General features: G+C 38.7%; 1 protein-coding gene across 7 annotated transcripts in view; it reads left to right on the top strand.

The window, feature by feature from the left end:
• Positions 1-16,518, top strand: part of DMD (dystrophin) — a 2,261,655-nt gene that overhangs the window by 1,044,721 nt on the left and 1,200,416 nt on the right. For all 7 annotated transcript variants that reach the window (XM_070462101.1, XM_070462106.1, XM_070462102.1 and 4 more), the window contains one exon: positions 13,925-14,097. In XM_070462101.1, coding sequence (XP_070318202.1) covers positions 13,925-14,097 — 173 coding nt within the window. The remainder of the gene's footprint in view (positions 1-13,924; positions 14,098-16,518) is intronic.

Genomic DNA, 16,518 nt, shown 5'->3' with positions numbered 1-16,518 from the left:
CAAATGAATATGTTTTTAATATTTAATATTGAAGATGCAGACTCTAAGTTGTTCCAAGTTTCCATGCTACATGGCTTTTACCAAGAAGACGATGCTATTTTTTAGGTTGTTTTTTGTTGTTGTTATATGTGGAGTTTTATTTTCAATGAAATATGCTGAATTCATTTTTTTCCTAATCCTATTTCGGTAATTTAGAATCCTTGTTCTGAGTCCAGAATTATTACTTAAACTATTTAAAAGCATTGAAGCTCTAAGTGAAGGATAGTTTAATGAATAGTGTTTTTCTTTTTTCTTTGCAATTCTGAAATTTATACTTGTTTTTTTTCTTTTGCCATTAAAATAATCTGATCTGTATCCATTTTCTTTCTTAAAATGGTAATCATGAGCATGTTGATCCTTTGATAACATTAAACTAAACCTTATAAATTTGCATTATGTGTTTAAAAGTATTCAGACCTTGGCAATTGCATATAGTTCAATCTACTACAATGATTTTTTTTCCCCCATTTATTTTTATTAGTTGGAGGCTAATTACTTTACAGCATTGCAGTGGTTTTTGTCATACATTGAATTAGCCATGGATTTACATGTATTCCCCATCCCGGTCCCCCCTCCCACCTCCCTCTCCACCCCATCCCTCTGGGTCCTCCCAGTGCACCAGGCCTGAGCACTTGTCTCATGCATCCAACCTGGGCTGGTGATCTGTTTCACCCTAAATATAAATGTTTCGATGCTGTTCTCTTGAAACATCCCACCCCCGGGTTCTCCCATAGAGTCCACAAGTCTGTTCTATACATCTGAGTCTCTTTTTCTTTTTTTGCATATAGGGTTATCGTTACCAACTTTCTAAATTCCATATATATGTGTTAGTATACTGTAATGGTCTTTATCTTTCTGGCTTACTTCGCTCTGTATAATGGGCTCCAGTTTCACCCATCTCATTAGAACTGATTCAATCAAAAAATGGGCCAAAGAACTAAACAGACATTTCTCCAAGGAAGACATACGGATGGCTAAAAAACACATGAAAAGATGCTCAACATCACTCATTATCAGAGAAATGCAAATCAAAACCACAATGAGGTACCATTACACGCCAGTCAGGATGGCTGCTATCCAAAAGTCTACAAGCAATAAATGCTGGAGAGGGTGTGGAGAAAAGGGAACCCTCTTACCCTGTTGGTGGGAATGCAAACTACTACAGCCGCTATGGAAAACAGTGTGGAGATTTCTTAAAAGACTGGAAATAGAACTGCCATATGACCCAGCAATACCACTTCTAGGCATATACACCAAGGAAACCAGATCTGAAAGAGACACGTGCACCCCAATGTTCATCGCAGCACTGTTTATAATAGCCAGGACATGGAAGCAACCTAGATGCCCATCAGCAGATGAATGGATGAGGAAGCTGTGGTACATATACACCATGGAATATTACTCAGCCGTTACTACAATGATTTTTACCCGCATCCGCTTATTTCTGAACTCTAGTTCATATAGTTAAACAGTTAAGGAAAAAATCAAGAACTTTGTGTTGTAAATCACACATGATTAATTAATGGATACCAATTATCACCAATTCCCAAGTTGAATTTTCCAAACCTGAGGCAAAACATTAAAGGATGTTCTCACCATTAGAGGAATGTCTGGGGTTTAAAAAACATAATGAAAGGAGGTTAAGAGTTAAGATCCCTCTCATATAACATGTGTTGTTTTGTTGTTTGTTGGTTTTCTTAAATTTGTACATTTAGATTCAGAACAATTATATGAAACAACGGTTTTGCTTTTCTATCCCAATATAAAATACTATGATAGAAAGCATGTTCTCCCAATATCAAAAACATTAACCATTTATAAAATGGGCAAAGTATTGCCAAATCTGTTTTCTATTTTTCCCAAATAGTGTACTGGCATTTATTAATTTGTACAAATATAATTACATTCCATCTTGAATAACTTATCTATGAACTTGCTTGATCACACATACTGGATTTTTTGTTCTTTATCAAAATAATAAGATGCTCATGATTGCATATTTAAATAGGATAAAGGAGTATAAAGTGAAAAGAAGAAAGAAAAGCATCCTGCCCATATTTTCCAATCCCATCCCTCAGCAGTAATCAGTTTTCACGTTTCCCTGGACTACTGTATTGCCATAGAGTGTTTCTCTGTAAAAGCTATCTGCCCTTCCTTTGCTCAGTTACACAAGTCTTAAAAGCATGTCCTGGTGCTAAAAATTTTGGAAACAGAATGTCATATGTCTAATTTTTAATGATGAGAAAGGCATTTGCTTCTATGCAGCTCTCCTTTACCATGAGCAAGAGCCAATTTTTCTTTCAAGATAATTTTTCTAAAAAGATTTTGACAATGTGTGCAACTTAATGCAAAATGTACCTATCACGAAAGGACTTACAAAATCACTTTCTGTTTAGTTGGTACTAATGGACTAGAATTGTCGTCTTTGAGGAATGATTGGATCAGTGGAGTACAGGTTTTGCATTTGTTGTCGTTGTTCTTGTTGGTGCTCTGGGGCATCTGGGAAACTAGGCATAATTCTAAAAGGACTCTGTCTATTGTTTAATATCTCAGGTACTGTGAGGTAACCATGGAGAAACTTAGCCAGGAATACAGAGAGATTGTTATTCCACTGTTTACTCTTAACAGCTAAATAACCAATAAAAGTAAAACAGAATAAAAAGGGAGACATCCAAAGTACTCACAACATCTGTTCAGGCCTGAATGTGTGTCCACAATGGTTCAAGAACAATCTAACAAATCTTAACGGTTCAGTGGTTCCATTCAAATTGATGTTCATAAACAGGTTAAGATTCAGAGCTTCAACTAAACTGTTCACTTCAAATGAACACATATATAGTGAGGCCTGAATACTGTGTTTAAAAGTGTGTTAATACTGTGTGTCTCCAAAAGAGAAATGGAAAATATGGTCCCTGTGCCCTGGTAATTTGTAACGTTAATTGAATACACAGGTCAGACTTATACAAACAAGTTAGAAAGTAATAACAGTAGGAAAGATATAATACAGCCAAAATACCTAGTATAAGGCATGAGTGTTACCAATTTATGAAAAGTAGAAAGCAATGTGGACTTCCCAGGTGGCTTAGTGGTAAAGAACTCTTGCCTGCCAATGCAGGAGACATGGGTTTGATCTCTAGGTCAGAACGAAATGGCAACCCACTCCAATATTCTTGCCTAGGAAATGGCATGGACAGAGGAACCTGGCAGGCTACAGTCCATGGGATCACAAAGAGTCAGACACAACTTAGTGGCTAAATAACAACAAAAAAAATCAATGTAGACAGCAGAAACTAAGAATAATTTTATTGAGAAGAAAGCCTTTGAAATATTCATGCTTTGAATACAAGTGACATTTGGACAATACTAGTAGCTACCACTTATTTATTATGTGCCAGGACACATTCTAAATTTTTTGCTATGATAACTTGTTACCAAAACAACCCTATTAGGAAAGCACTTTTATTATACCTGTATTCTGAACTATCCAAGCTGGCCTAATGGTTTGGTTCAGAGTGCTGAGAGCTTCTAATTCTGAATACATTCTCAAGGTATAGAGTTCATAGGATTTGGTGGCCAATTGCATGTGGGTTGGTAGAGAGAAGATTCAAGGATAACACTAAGAATTTTGGCATGAGCAGCTGAGACAGTGGAGCTGCCATTAACTATAGCATGTGGAAAATTGCAAGACAATTAAGAAAGGGTACAAGGTTGAGTATAAGTTTGGTTTTGATGTGTTAAGTTTCAGATGTTTATTAGACTTCCATGTGGACATCAAGAAATATATTGAGTATCTCTTGGATGTATAGAATAAGTTAAGTTGAAGAGGTCTTTGCAGTTAGAGATAAAAATGTAGGAATCACTCTTCCACACTTGCTCACAAAATATGGGTTTTTCTGATGTCCCCTTTCCAGCACTTTTTCCTGTAACTCCACCTCTGTAGATAGTCTCAGCCACTCCCATGATCTAAATATCATTTGGACACAAATGGATCTTATTGGTGGAAATGGAACACAGGAGAGGCAAGATGTCAAGATGGTGTCATAGAATCACTGCTTATAGTGCCCAATAGTGGGACATTGGCACATGTAGGGACTCAACCATTGAATGATTGGCTCTGCTAAAAGCTACAGTAAAGTGCTTCGGGGTAACAGAAAAAGGAGGACTTTGACTTTCTGGTTCACTGTTGTATTACCATTATATAGACTGTACCAGGCACACGGCAGATGTTCAACAGATATTTGTTGAGTTAATGAATGGAGACAGACCTGCAGCTCTCAGAGAAGTGGAGAGAAACCTGAGGCCTAGAAGAACTTGCTAAGAGTACAGAAGCCAGGGCTGTGTGGTGAAGGCTATACTTAACAGTGCTGAATGCTGCAGAGGCAGGAAAAGGATGCGAACAAGAAGCTATTAGTGAATCAAATAGAAATTTTCCTCAGGAAGTAAATATAGTAAAAAAACAAAATGTGAATCACAGGTGTTTTATAGCCATCTGCTCACATTAAGACATTCTGAGATGTAAAAGATGAAGAATCACTAGAAAGCAATTTTATAATTTGTAAATTAAGTTCAATACACTTCAAGCCAGAATATAAATGAAAGACATAAGTCACTTTTCAGGGAAAATACACTCAACAATCAATTTCATATTATCTTATATTTTACTTACTGTATTATATATGTGAAACTGTATTGTTTCAATTTTAAGGTAATTTTTTTTCCTTATGGAAACAGTCTTACTAAAGGAACACTAACAAAACTTGAAGTAAATATTTTATAAATAATTTATAACTATTTTATTGCAAACCTTAAAATAGAAGGCAAAATTTCAGATTACTGTTTGTATACACATCCTATGATCGAACAATTATTTAAAACCTTTCCTCAGAGTTTTAAACTCACGAAGCTGTGTTTGAGCTTACTTCTTGGTATAAAACAGGACTAAGCATACCTCCATGTTATAGACATTCTCAGTTTTTGATTGTGTGCCATAGTTTGTGCAAGTGCTGAACTGAGTTCTCTGTTGTTTATGTGTGAAATGCCCATTTATTTTCATGACTGCATGGAAGTCACAGCAGCAATATGAATTTCAAATGGCACTTTTAGGAATAGAAATCATACAGGCGCTTTTCAGAGTAAACATGAAACAACTTGCTGCAAGAGAACCCATGAAAAATTCACGAAATTCTTGTTTCGGTTTGTTGTCACCAGAAATGATTGCTAATATGTTCAGTTTATCAGCTCTCAGTGTCTCCCACTCTAGCTTTGGCCAGTTTCTTCAGTATCTTGTTTGACATTCTTATAAATAGATTTAACATTTACGTGGGAAAAGGCATGCTTTGTGATGAAACATTCTGACAGCAAGGAAGTAGTTGTCACTTTATACTAAATGGAAGAAAAACCAACATTCAGAAATGTGCCCATTATGATAGAGAACAGAGCCTCATTAAATTAGGAGTTACTTGAGGCCTTTATCTCAGCCTGATTAGTTGGCAAATAGGTCCTTTGTTTGGTTTCCTAGATCAATTGTCTGTAGTCTCTAGTTTCTGTTTTTTAGCTCATTAAAGACACTTATAGATTCCAACTGGATTCTCTTCTTAAATTGAGACCCACATTTCTAAATATTATTTTATCTCAAAATGAGGCCTATATTATGGTGGCTGTGTTACCAATGAGCTCTTATTTAAACATGCTTTTCACCTAGAAATGTGAATTACAGCTGTATAGTTCACTGTCTTCTGTTTTTCCTTATTTTACATATTCAGGCCTTTACTTTCAATTGTGAAAGTTACTTCCTGATCAAAATTTTCTCTATTAAAAATGTATAAATAAGGATCTCATTTAAGTTATTTGATTCTAGGAACCAGAGTGGCAAGGATACTATTTTGAAATATTAGGGACTTAAATAATATAGACTCATGTATGAGTGCCTTCCAGACATTGAAATTTCCATTTCCAGGAAGTGTGTCTAACAAATAAACGTCTCATCGAATTGAAATTGGGAGCAGGGAGGTCATTTCATAGGGGCATGTCAACATCAAGAAAGAAGTTAACTAGTAAGTGGGTACTTCCTCATTTTGCCATCATATTTCAGGTAAGACAAGGAACTATTCTGGGAGAGAAATGGAAATAATATACTCTATAGTGATCCTAGGGATTTTTCTATCTCCATAGCAACTACAGAGACTATGGTTTCCTTTTTAGAGGGTCAGAAACTATAAAGATCACTTATTTCTAGACAAACCAAAATAGTAAAAAGCTATAAAAGATCTCATCTCTGACTTTAAACTGTGGAAACTGCTACAGAATTTTCTTTGGTGCATATACCATTTTTTTTCTGTGTGCAGTGCCTCAGGGACAAGAGTATGTGTAGGGACTTTAAAAAGGATTTCCTGGACTCCAGCCAATTTTGACAGCATTCTGCAAGAATGCACCAAGGAGCTATTATCTAGATATCCAGGGAGTATGACATCTTCTGCCCCAGTTTTTGCTTTTTGCTTTTCTCATTTAAGATAGAAAGTTTCCCTGCTTTGGCAATGTGCTGCCCTGCATTGCTAAAACTGTTTACAACTCGATTCTGAGCAATTCTACCACTTCCCAGAGAGTTGGGAGCTCTCCAGAGATTTGGATTAAAAATCGGGAAGCTTTGCAAGGTCACATCATCTGAGAGAGAATATATATTCTCTCTCACACACCCCACATCCAAACCATAAAAGAATTTCTTTTAGACCAGTAGGGAAGATACTCCCACCCTTCTCTTCGATTTTACCCCCGTAGGAAATGACAGCTATTCATTGTAAGTGTCTGGGATCCCAACATGCAGACAGATGGAGCTGGTTGCCCCAGTGTGAATTTCAGTATTCAGCCTATCAGTGAGCTGAATGCTTGGTATCAAGTGGAGAACGTATCAGAGTTCTGAATTTTTGCCCTTGGGCTGGCAGCCACGCGAACCTGGAGTCTGTGACTCACATCAGCAAGAGTCTAGCCAGTGCAAGCATTGAGGAAGGTCATTGGGTCAGTAGAGTTAACACAAGCAGCAGAGAAAGTCCTGTTGGTGCATGTTCCTGGTGCCTGACCTAATCTAGCTAGTGTGTGCGCGTGTGCTCAGTCGTGTATGACTGTTTGAGACCCATGAACTGTATCCTGCCAGGCTCCTCTGTCCATGGGATTCTCCAGGAAGGAATACTGCAGTGGGTTGCCATGTCCTCTTCCAGGGAATCTTCCTGACCCAGGGATTGAACCCATATCTCTTGCATCTCCTGCATTGACAGGTGGATTCTTTCCTACTGTACCATCTGGGAAGCCCCAATCCAGCGAGTGGGGTAGCCCTAAATATTCCACCCAAGACTCTAGGCTCAGATTGAAATTTTACCAGGTAAATAAAAGAAAGAAAGAATGTAAGAGGCTTTCTTGAGTGCAGTGACCTCTAGGCATTGATAACATATCCAAGATCCATCCTGTCTTTTAAACATTTTTGTTATAGTATCTGTTTTCATTTTATTGAACTTTTCCTCCATAAAGAAGTGTCTCATGTGAAATAAAGCAAACCGTAGTGTTGTACTAGGTTATTTTCAATTTTGTAGTGATCTTCCTTTGGTTTTAAAATACATACATTACTCTTCCGGTTCTTCTCCAAGGTCTGATGAGATCTGCTCTTTGGACATATTCATCTCCACCTCTGCTTTCCACAAAGGCTCATCCTTAGGCAAAATTTCATGCTTTTACGCTAACATTTCTGAGCAGTTTTCCCATCTCTCCTCCAATTAAACAATACCTACTCTATTCCACTGACTAGCCATTCTCACAGGTAGAACACTTATATCCTGCATTTTCTCCAGAAGAGTAATGTCACAGGCTATTTTCTGTGTTGGCATGCCTTCCTTTCCCTCATCTGGTAATCCTTGGTCTCTAAGATAAATATCCTGACCACAGAGTTAAATTGACTTGCTTAACAACAACAACAAAAAAAAACTTGAACCCTTCTAATCACAAGGTATTCATGGACTTGAAGACAACATCAAGGAATTGTATAAATAATCTCTCCCTCTTCCCCACCCCCTCTCTCTCTGAAATTCATTCACACCACCCATAGCCATCATGTCTAGATGACTAGCAGATCTGACAACACAACTGTTTTCCTTAGGGTCTCAAGGTGAGCACTGACTTTCCCCTTACAAGTGACATTATCTATATCCCCACCAGCTTCTGTAGATTCATCTTCCCCCAAGGCACGTCCTCATGTACCATGAGGGCAGACCCTGAAGCAAATTCCACCAGTCTGACTGGGAAGGTGCAGGCTCAGCAATAGGCATTCCCTGTCTAGCCTCGTCTCCATTTCAGACATGGTTGAGATCCTCCCCAATTTTGCCTGCAAGTTGACCAATATATTCATTTTATTGATACTTGTTCAGTTTTTATGTTTCTACAGTTGACTCTTGAACAGCCTGGGTTTGAACTTCCTGGGTTGACTTAGATGCTTTCCATAGAAAATACTAGAGAGCTGAGCTTCCCGGTGGCTCAGACAGTAGACAGATGTGCCTGCAATGCAGGAGACCCAGGTTTCATCCCTGGGTCAGGAAGATGCCCTGGAGAAGGGAAAGACTACCCAGTATTCTTGCCTGAAAAATTCCATGGACAGAGGAGCCTGGCGGGCTATAGTTCTTGGGGTCGCAAAGAGTCAGACACAACTGAGCAACAAAAACTTTCGCTTTGACTACAGAACTATACAATCTGTCATTGGACAAATCCACAGATGCTGAGCAACCATGGATATTGAGGGCCAACTCTAAAGTATACCTGGATTAACCCCTATGTTATTCAAGGGTCTACTTTATTTATTTATCCTGACAGAAAGCATGTGATCTCTGAATCAGAGAACACACAAGTGATTACTCAAGAGCATCTTAGCACTCATCCTCATGCCCCAAATGCCCATGGGACGTGAGGTGAGGGCCAGATGTTTACCTGTACATCTATGGGTTACAGTACAAGAGACAAAACCCAGTATCAGAAATGTCAGAGCTTATATAAGGGAGTTGGCATGTCTGATAGAGACAGAAAGAGAGGTGTGGAGGGACTTGGGTGTCAGAAGGGAGAGAGGGGGTGAAGATAGAGAAACAGAGAGAGACCTTTGCTTTGCTCTTCAGAGAGGGGAGCAGGTCTCTGTCTGTCATCCTCAGAAGGTAGGTTGGAATGTAAGCAAAGGAATTCAATGAAGCTTCTGGGTCTCCCTGGAATAATACACTAACTCAGCTCCAAGGTATATTTGCTGTTCAATGATCCTTTATTCCAGATGCCAGTGTTCTTTGCTCAGAAAGCCTAGAACCTGTGGAAATGGGAGAAGATATATGACCCAACTGTATTTATCATCTCATTTCCTCTTCTCAAAATCTGATGCCAGCTGCCTATTGAATACCTGTAGCCTGATGACCCAACGGCTTTTCATTGTCATCATACACACACACATATACACACACAAGCATGTACACACAGAACCTGTTCATCCATCTGCAGTCCTCTTACTCAGATACCAGTATGCATTCTGGTGCTCAGGCCAGAAACCTGGGAGCTAGAGTCATTCTTCCTCTTCACTCAATACAGTCACTGACTTCTGCCAAGTTTCCTTCCTAAATAACTTTCTCAATTCAACTCAAATATGAAGGCTAACTATATCTTTGATTACATTAATAACATTTTAAGTTTTGAGGTATAGAATACAGTGCTATGTGTGCTTTCCTTGAAAAGAATTCATGTATATTGGAAACATGGTGAAGATTTTTTGGATAAGTGTATAAAATAACATATCAATTTGTTCAAAATAATATGGTTGAGGAGGTGAATGAGTGGACATATACAGTGAAACAGTGAGGTGAATGAGTGGACATATACAGTGAAACAGTGTTGCCCATGGTTTTATAAGTGTTGGCAGTGGGTGATCGATTCATAGGGGCTATTTGTACTATTTTCCTTTTTTTTTCTTTTCTGCTTTTGTATATATTTGAAATTCACGTATGTGTGTGTGTGTTTGTGAGATGGTTCCTCACTGTCTACTGAATTACATGCAATATTTTTAAAGCACATTATTAACCATCTCCAGCTGCTATTTCCGGACCCATCTTCCATGATCCTATACGTTTCTGAAAAGTCAGATATGACTGCTCATGTTTCCTGTCTTTGCGTGTGTATTAGCTACTAAGTATGACATCCTTCCCACTTCAGCTACTCAGCTATGTATATCTACCCCAAATCCTACTTCCTTTATGAGCCCTTTCCTTGGCTTGTGACCACATATATAATTCATTCCTTTTCTGAGCTTTGAAAAAACATTTGGTACCATTTAGATCACTCATCAAATAATTTCTGAACATTTAGCGGGGATTTCTACACTATAACTGTTTCCTTCAGTTTTCCAAACCACACCCTCGCTTACCACCTCAATAAGATCAATTCAAAACTTACTCAAAACAAGTAAAACCTACCTTTGCTTTCTCCATATTGATCCTTATACATAAAAGAACTCAATAAATGTTTACTCAATTGACTTGTTTTTGACAATTCAGGTAAGGAAAATAACCAGATTCATACTTGCAAGTCTAGACAAATATGGAAGATTTTGGCATTTTTTGAACACTGATATACTTTTTAAAAATTATTATATAATGACATTGTGTTTTTTTCCCCTTAAATATAACCTATGTTTAAAAATTATGGAGTTGATTTTTGTGATACTTGAACTTATTCAACACAAATGCACTGGGTACATACAATGTGCCAGGCATGTGTCTGAGCTCTGGAAACCCTGCCTCATAGGGTCTAGTCTAGTGATACAGAGAAATGAGTAGCTAGGTAATCTCATTCAGTCATAAAGGCCATGAAGGAAAATGAACAAATAAGGGAAACAGAGCACTCAGGACTGCTACTTAAAATGGAAAGGTAGAGAAGGCTCTTCTGATATGAAAAAGAAGTAAGGAAAACAGTCATTTAAGTTTCTTGGAGGGGAGAAGTATTTTTGGCGGAAAGAACAGCAAATGCGGAAACCTCAAAGCAAGAGTACATTCAGCCTATTTGAGGAACACAAAGAGGCAAATGAGGCTGAAATGGTGTGCACCTGGACGAGGGCTTCCCTTGGGGCTCAGCTGGTAAAGAATCCGCCTGCAATGCGGGAGACCTGGGTTCGATCCCTGGGTTGGGGCGATCCCCTGGAGAAGGGAAAGGCTACCCACTCCAGTATTCTGGCCTGGAGAATTCCAAGGACTGTATAGTCCATGTGGTCACAAAGAGTCGGACATGACTGAGCGACTTTCACTTTCTGGAGGAGACTAAGGAAAAAGTAAGACTGGAATGGCAGGCAGCATACAACCAAGTTGTGCAGAACTTTGTAGGCCTTGATGAAGACTCTGGGTTTGGGACTTCCCTGGTCCAGTGCCTAGGACTCGGTACTTTCACCTCTGGGGCCCGAGTTTAATCCCTTTTCAGGGAACCAACATCCCACAAGTTGTGCCTCGTGGACAAACAATAAATTTGATAAGGAGCATTTGAGAAATGAAGTGATATGATTTGATTTGTGTTTCATACAAATTTCTTTGGCTATTGTGTGGAGAATTGATGGAAAAGGGTCAAGAATTGATGAGGAGGGTCATTTAGGTAGGAATTGGAGTAATCCAGGTGAGAGACAAGGGTAGCTTATATCAGACTTATAACAAGGGAGATGATGAGAAGATGTCAAATTCTGGACGTGTTCTTGAAAGTAGAGTCTATAGCATCATCCAGTAATATGAATATAGAGATTAAAAAAGAAGGATCAAGGATTCCAAGGTTGTTAACCTGAATAACTGTTAATTGATATGTCATTTACTGAAATGAGGAAAATAATGGGAAGAGAAGGATAAGGGGATGCTGTTCAGAATGTGGTTGGGGCTATGTTAAGTTTGAGATGCTCCTGAGACATCCAAGCCTCAAGAAAGTTGTTGGAAGTATGAGTATGGATTTCAGAGTTGAGGTCATGGCTGGAGATGTAAGTTGGGGAGTCATTGTCATGTTTATTGTTCAGTTACTCAGTCATGCCTGACTCTTTGCAACCCCATTGACTGCAGCACGCCAGGCCTCCCTGTCCATCACCATCTCCTGGAGCTTACTCAAACCCATGTCCATTGAGTCGGTGATGCCATCCAACCATTTCATCCTCTGTTGTCCCCTTCTCCATCTGCCTTCAATCTTCCCCAGCATCAGGGTCATTTCCAGTGAGTCAGCTCTTCACATCAGGTGGCCCAAGGACTGGAGCTTCAGCTTCAGCATCAGTCCTTCCAATGAAGATTCAGGGTTGATTTCATTTAGGATTAACTGGTTTGATGTCCTTGCAGTCCAAGGGACTCTCAAGAGTCTTCTCCAACACCACAGTTCAAAAATATCAGTTCTTCAGTGCTCAGCCGTCTTTACGCTCCAACTCTCACATCCATACATGACTACTGGAAAATCCATAGCTTTGACTATACAGACCTTTTTCAGCAAAGTAATGTGTCTACTTTTTAATATGCTGTCTAGGTTTGTCATAGCTTTCCTTCCAAGGAGCAGGGGTCTTTTTAAAATTTAATTAATTGTTTTAATTGAAGGATAATTGCTATACAGAATTTTGTTGTTTTCTATCAAACCTCAACAAGAATCAGCCATAGGTATACATATATCGCCTCCCTTTTGAACCTCCCTCCCATCTCCTTCCCCATCCCACCCTTTAATTTCATGGATGCAGTCACTGTCTGTAGTGATTTTGAAGTCCAAGAAAATAAAGTTTGTCACTGTTTCCATTGTTTCCCCATCTATTTGCCATGAAGTGATGGGACCAAATGCCATATTGTTACTTTTCTGAATGTCGGCTTTTAAGCCAGCATCAAGAGGCTTTTTAGTTCCTCTTCATTTTCTGCCATAAGATTGGTTTTATCTGCATATCTGAGGTTATTGATATTTCTCCTGGCCATCCTGATTCCAGCTGGTGCTTCATCCAGCCCAGCATCTTGCATGATGTACTCTGCATATAACTTAAATAACAGGGTGACACTATACAGCCTTGACATGCCCCTTTCCCAAGTTGGAACCAGTCTGTTGTTTCATGTCTGTATCTAACTATTGCCTTCTTGACCTGCATACAGGTTTTGCAGGAGTCAGATAACGTGGTCCAATATTCCAATCTCTTTAAAAATTTTCCACAGTTTGTTGTGATCCACACAGTCAAAGGCTTTAGTGTAGTCAATGAAGCAGAAGTAGATGTTTTCCTGGAATCCTCTTGCTTTTTCTGTGATCCATTGGATGTTGACAGTCTGATCTCTGGTTCCTCTGACTTTTCTAAATCCATCTTGAATATCTGAGAGGTTTTGGTTCATGTACTATTTGAGACCTAGCTTGGAGAATTTTGAGCATTGCAATATCGAGATTATTTAAAGTCACACGACCAAACAGGAGGTAACATAGATAGATGAGGAAATATCTATGCTAGAGCACTCCAATATTAAGAGATTAGTAAGAGTAGAAAAAAGTAATTAGCCTCCAACTAATAAAATTAAATGAAAAAAAAAGAGTAGAAAGATTCTGTAAAGGAGACTGAGAAGCCGTGGACAAGAAGGTGTAAGAAAAAACAGAAGAATTCAGGTTACAGAAGCCAAACAAAGATAGAGTTTTAGGAAAGAGGGAGTGATTGCCAGTATCAAGATGAAGACTGAATTACCCATTCAGATTGGGCATGTTGAAATCAGTGGGCTTCAAGCCTAATGACTTTTAAAAGTCAGGAAATGAAAAATGCAAGACTGTGAGTTACTCTGGGTGTTGATACATTTCCTTTCTTCTCTTTTCATAGACAACTGAATCATTTCTGACTTGCTTTAAAATTTCAATATTGCAGAATATAAAAGACAACCTGCAACAAATCTCGGGTCGGATTGATGTCATTCATAATAAGAAGGCAGCAGCATTGCAAAGCTCCACACCCCCGGAAAAGGCAAGGCTACAGGAAGCTCTCTCCAGGCTTGACTTCCAATGGGAAAGAGTGAACAAAATGTACAAGGACCGACAAGGGTAGGTACCACTTTCCTTTTACTAAAGGAAACAATTACACCTATCTCCCAGGAACTCTAGAGTTCATGTCCATGCTCTTCATGAAAAAAGAGAGAGGGAGGTTGAGAGGGAGGTGTATCACTATCACTGGAGAAAGGTAAGTGGAACCAGAACAAATGGTGATATAGTTGAAACTAATGAGCTGAATTCAACAAATTTTTCAGAACTAAAGTTAGCATCATGTTGGAACACTATAATATCCTCAAAAATTTCAGGTCATGCCAAAACCGATTTGGTCATTGAATTGAGGTGGTTTAAATAATTGTGCAGTATAATTTGTATACTTTTGGTCAACTCTGTATCCTATAGATTTATAATAGTTTGATATAATTACATTAATATATTGGAAATATAAGCTAGCAACACGAAGTTGACCTTTTACATTTTACGTCTCCCTATTTTTTTGTCTCAAAGAACTTGATTTAAAATTATTAATTTTTCATGCTTCCTTAATTAAAATATCTAATTGTTGACCAAAGTTTTAAAATACACATAGATTTCTTAGCCTCAGACCACAAGAAGGTATTGTTTCCTCTTCCAATTTTAGGTGAAACATAATAAAATTGTAATGGCTTAAAGCAGTTTCTTTCAAAGAGTTGTTTCAAGACAGTATTCTTCATTATTCTTGGAGGAAATAAAATCGTTTTTAATAATTACAAGGAATCTCCTTAATATCTCTCAGATCTGTCCATTTCTTGATGTTTTTACTTCCTTTTTTGTTCTTAATTTACTACATTAGATTCCTAAATCAATACTTCTAGCATAAATCTCAGTGTTTCCAATGATGATGCCTTCTTTGCTCCCAATTATCTTTCATTCAGAATTGTTTTTCTGAAATGTAAGAACTTAAGTGCCATCACCTCATTCCTTTTAGAATAAAGTCTAGATTCATTAATTTGGAACAAAAGGCTTTCACATGATCCCTGCTCATGTGGTCAACCTCACTGTGTATCAACTCCTGCTTGCGTACAACTCCTCTGAATTCTGCTCTAGCAGTATTTGATTTAAAGATTTCCAAATGTCTTCTAACCCCTCTGGCCTACCTGCCTTCAAGTCTCATGTCAAATGTTATTTCCTTCTTAAAACCCTAAAAATATTAGCTTATCTTAGAAACTTAGATATCATTTTAACATTAATATAATATAATATCAGCATACAATTTATATATTTGCAAATGTTGCCAGACTCAGTGGCTACCTGTAGAGTAGGTGCATGCTAAATCACTTCAGTTGTGTCCAACTCTTTGCAACCCCATGGACTATAGCATGCCAGGTGCCTCTCTCCATGGGATTTCCCAGGCAAGAATACTGGAATGGGTTGCCAAGCCCTCCTCCAGGGGATCTTCCCAACCCAGGGATCGAACCCATGTCTCTGCATCTCCTGCATTGACAGGCAGGTTCTTTACCACTAGTACCACCTGGGGTGCCCCTGCTCCAAAGTGACCTTTTCCTAGAATTTCCTATAGAGCAACATCTTTTTTTACTTTTATGTCTCCTGCACAAGCTCCTGAAAGACAGATATATGCTTTATTTTATGTGATATGTTCAGGACTAAGATAGTAGTACTAAGCATGAATTGGATGTTCAGTGTATCTGAACTGAATCCCCCACCAGGAAGCCTGAGAATATTTTCCCCTGGACTGTCTAATAGTTTTATCTCAACTTACTGGAAAACAGCTGGTTCCAGGGTATCCATAGCCATTCTTGATAAAGGGAAAGAAACTCAGCAGTCCTATGTGTATACTGCAAAAGACAAATTTATCATTCCATCATGATATACCTCTCAGTATCCCATACTAAGTCAAAATGAACTTCTGCAAGTTACTCGATGAGGTCAGTTTCATCACTCTCTTTTGGGGTGCTCATTCCATGTTGGGGATGTTTGCATCTCTATTGTCTTCTCTCAGGGTTTTCTTCCATCCATCCAGGCCACCAACACTATCGTCTAAGAACTTTCAGAGTTCTTGCATAGGCAGTGGCTACGTGCTTCTGTAGGCACTGACCACTGTTGCAGGAAGGCTGAGGTGAGACTTTCTGCTTTCTGAGTCTACTCCCCCACTTTTGGTCATCTTTTGTCACTGAGTTACGTATTTCCTTCTGACAGTCATGCAGCTCTTTACCTTTCAGTTCACCTTCAACCATAGACTTGAAAAGACGCAGATCCTCTAATGCCATTCTACAGAGAGAGTAAGCTGAATTCTCACCCCGGATCTGGGTGGGCTCTTTCCTATGTCTGGCAAATGATGGAGTGTCACTAACCCCAGTAGCCTCACTCTTTACTTATCCAGATGCCGGAAAAGTAGCCTCATTTTACTCTAATTGGACTTCTCTAGGAATTGGTCAGGAGCTGCTAAATTTCATGTGACTGTAGTCCAGTCTTGGG

Source organism: Odocoileus virginianus, chromosome X, assembly GCF_023699985.2.
Source record: "Odocoileus virginianus isolate 20LAN1187 ecotype Illinois chromosome X, Ovbor_1.2, whole genome shotgun sequence".
NCBI lineage: Eukaryota > Metazoa > Chordata > Mammalia > Artiodactyla > Cervidae > Odocoileus > Odocoileus virginianus.
Note: the sequence above shows the minus strand (reverse complement) of the source record. Positions and strands in the feature narration are given on the sequence as shown.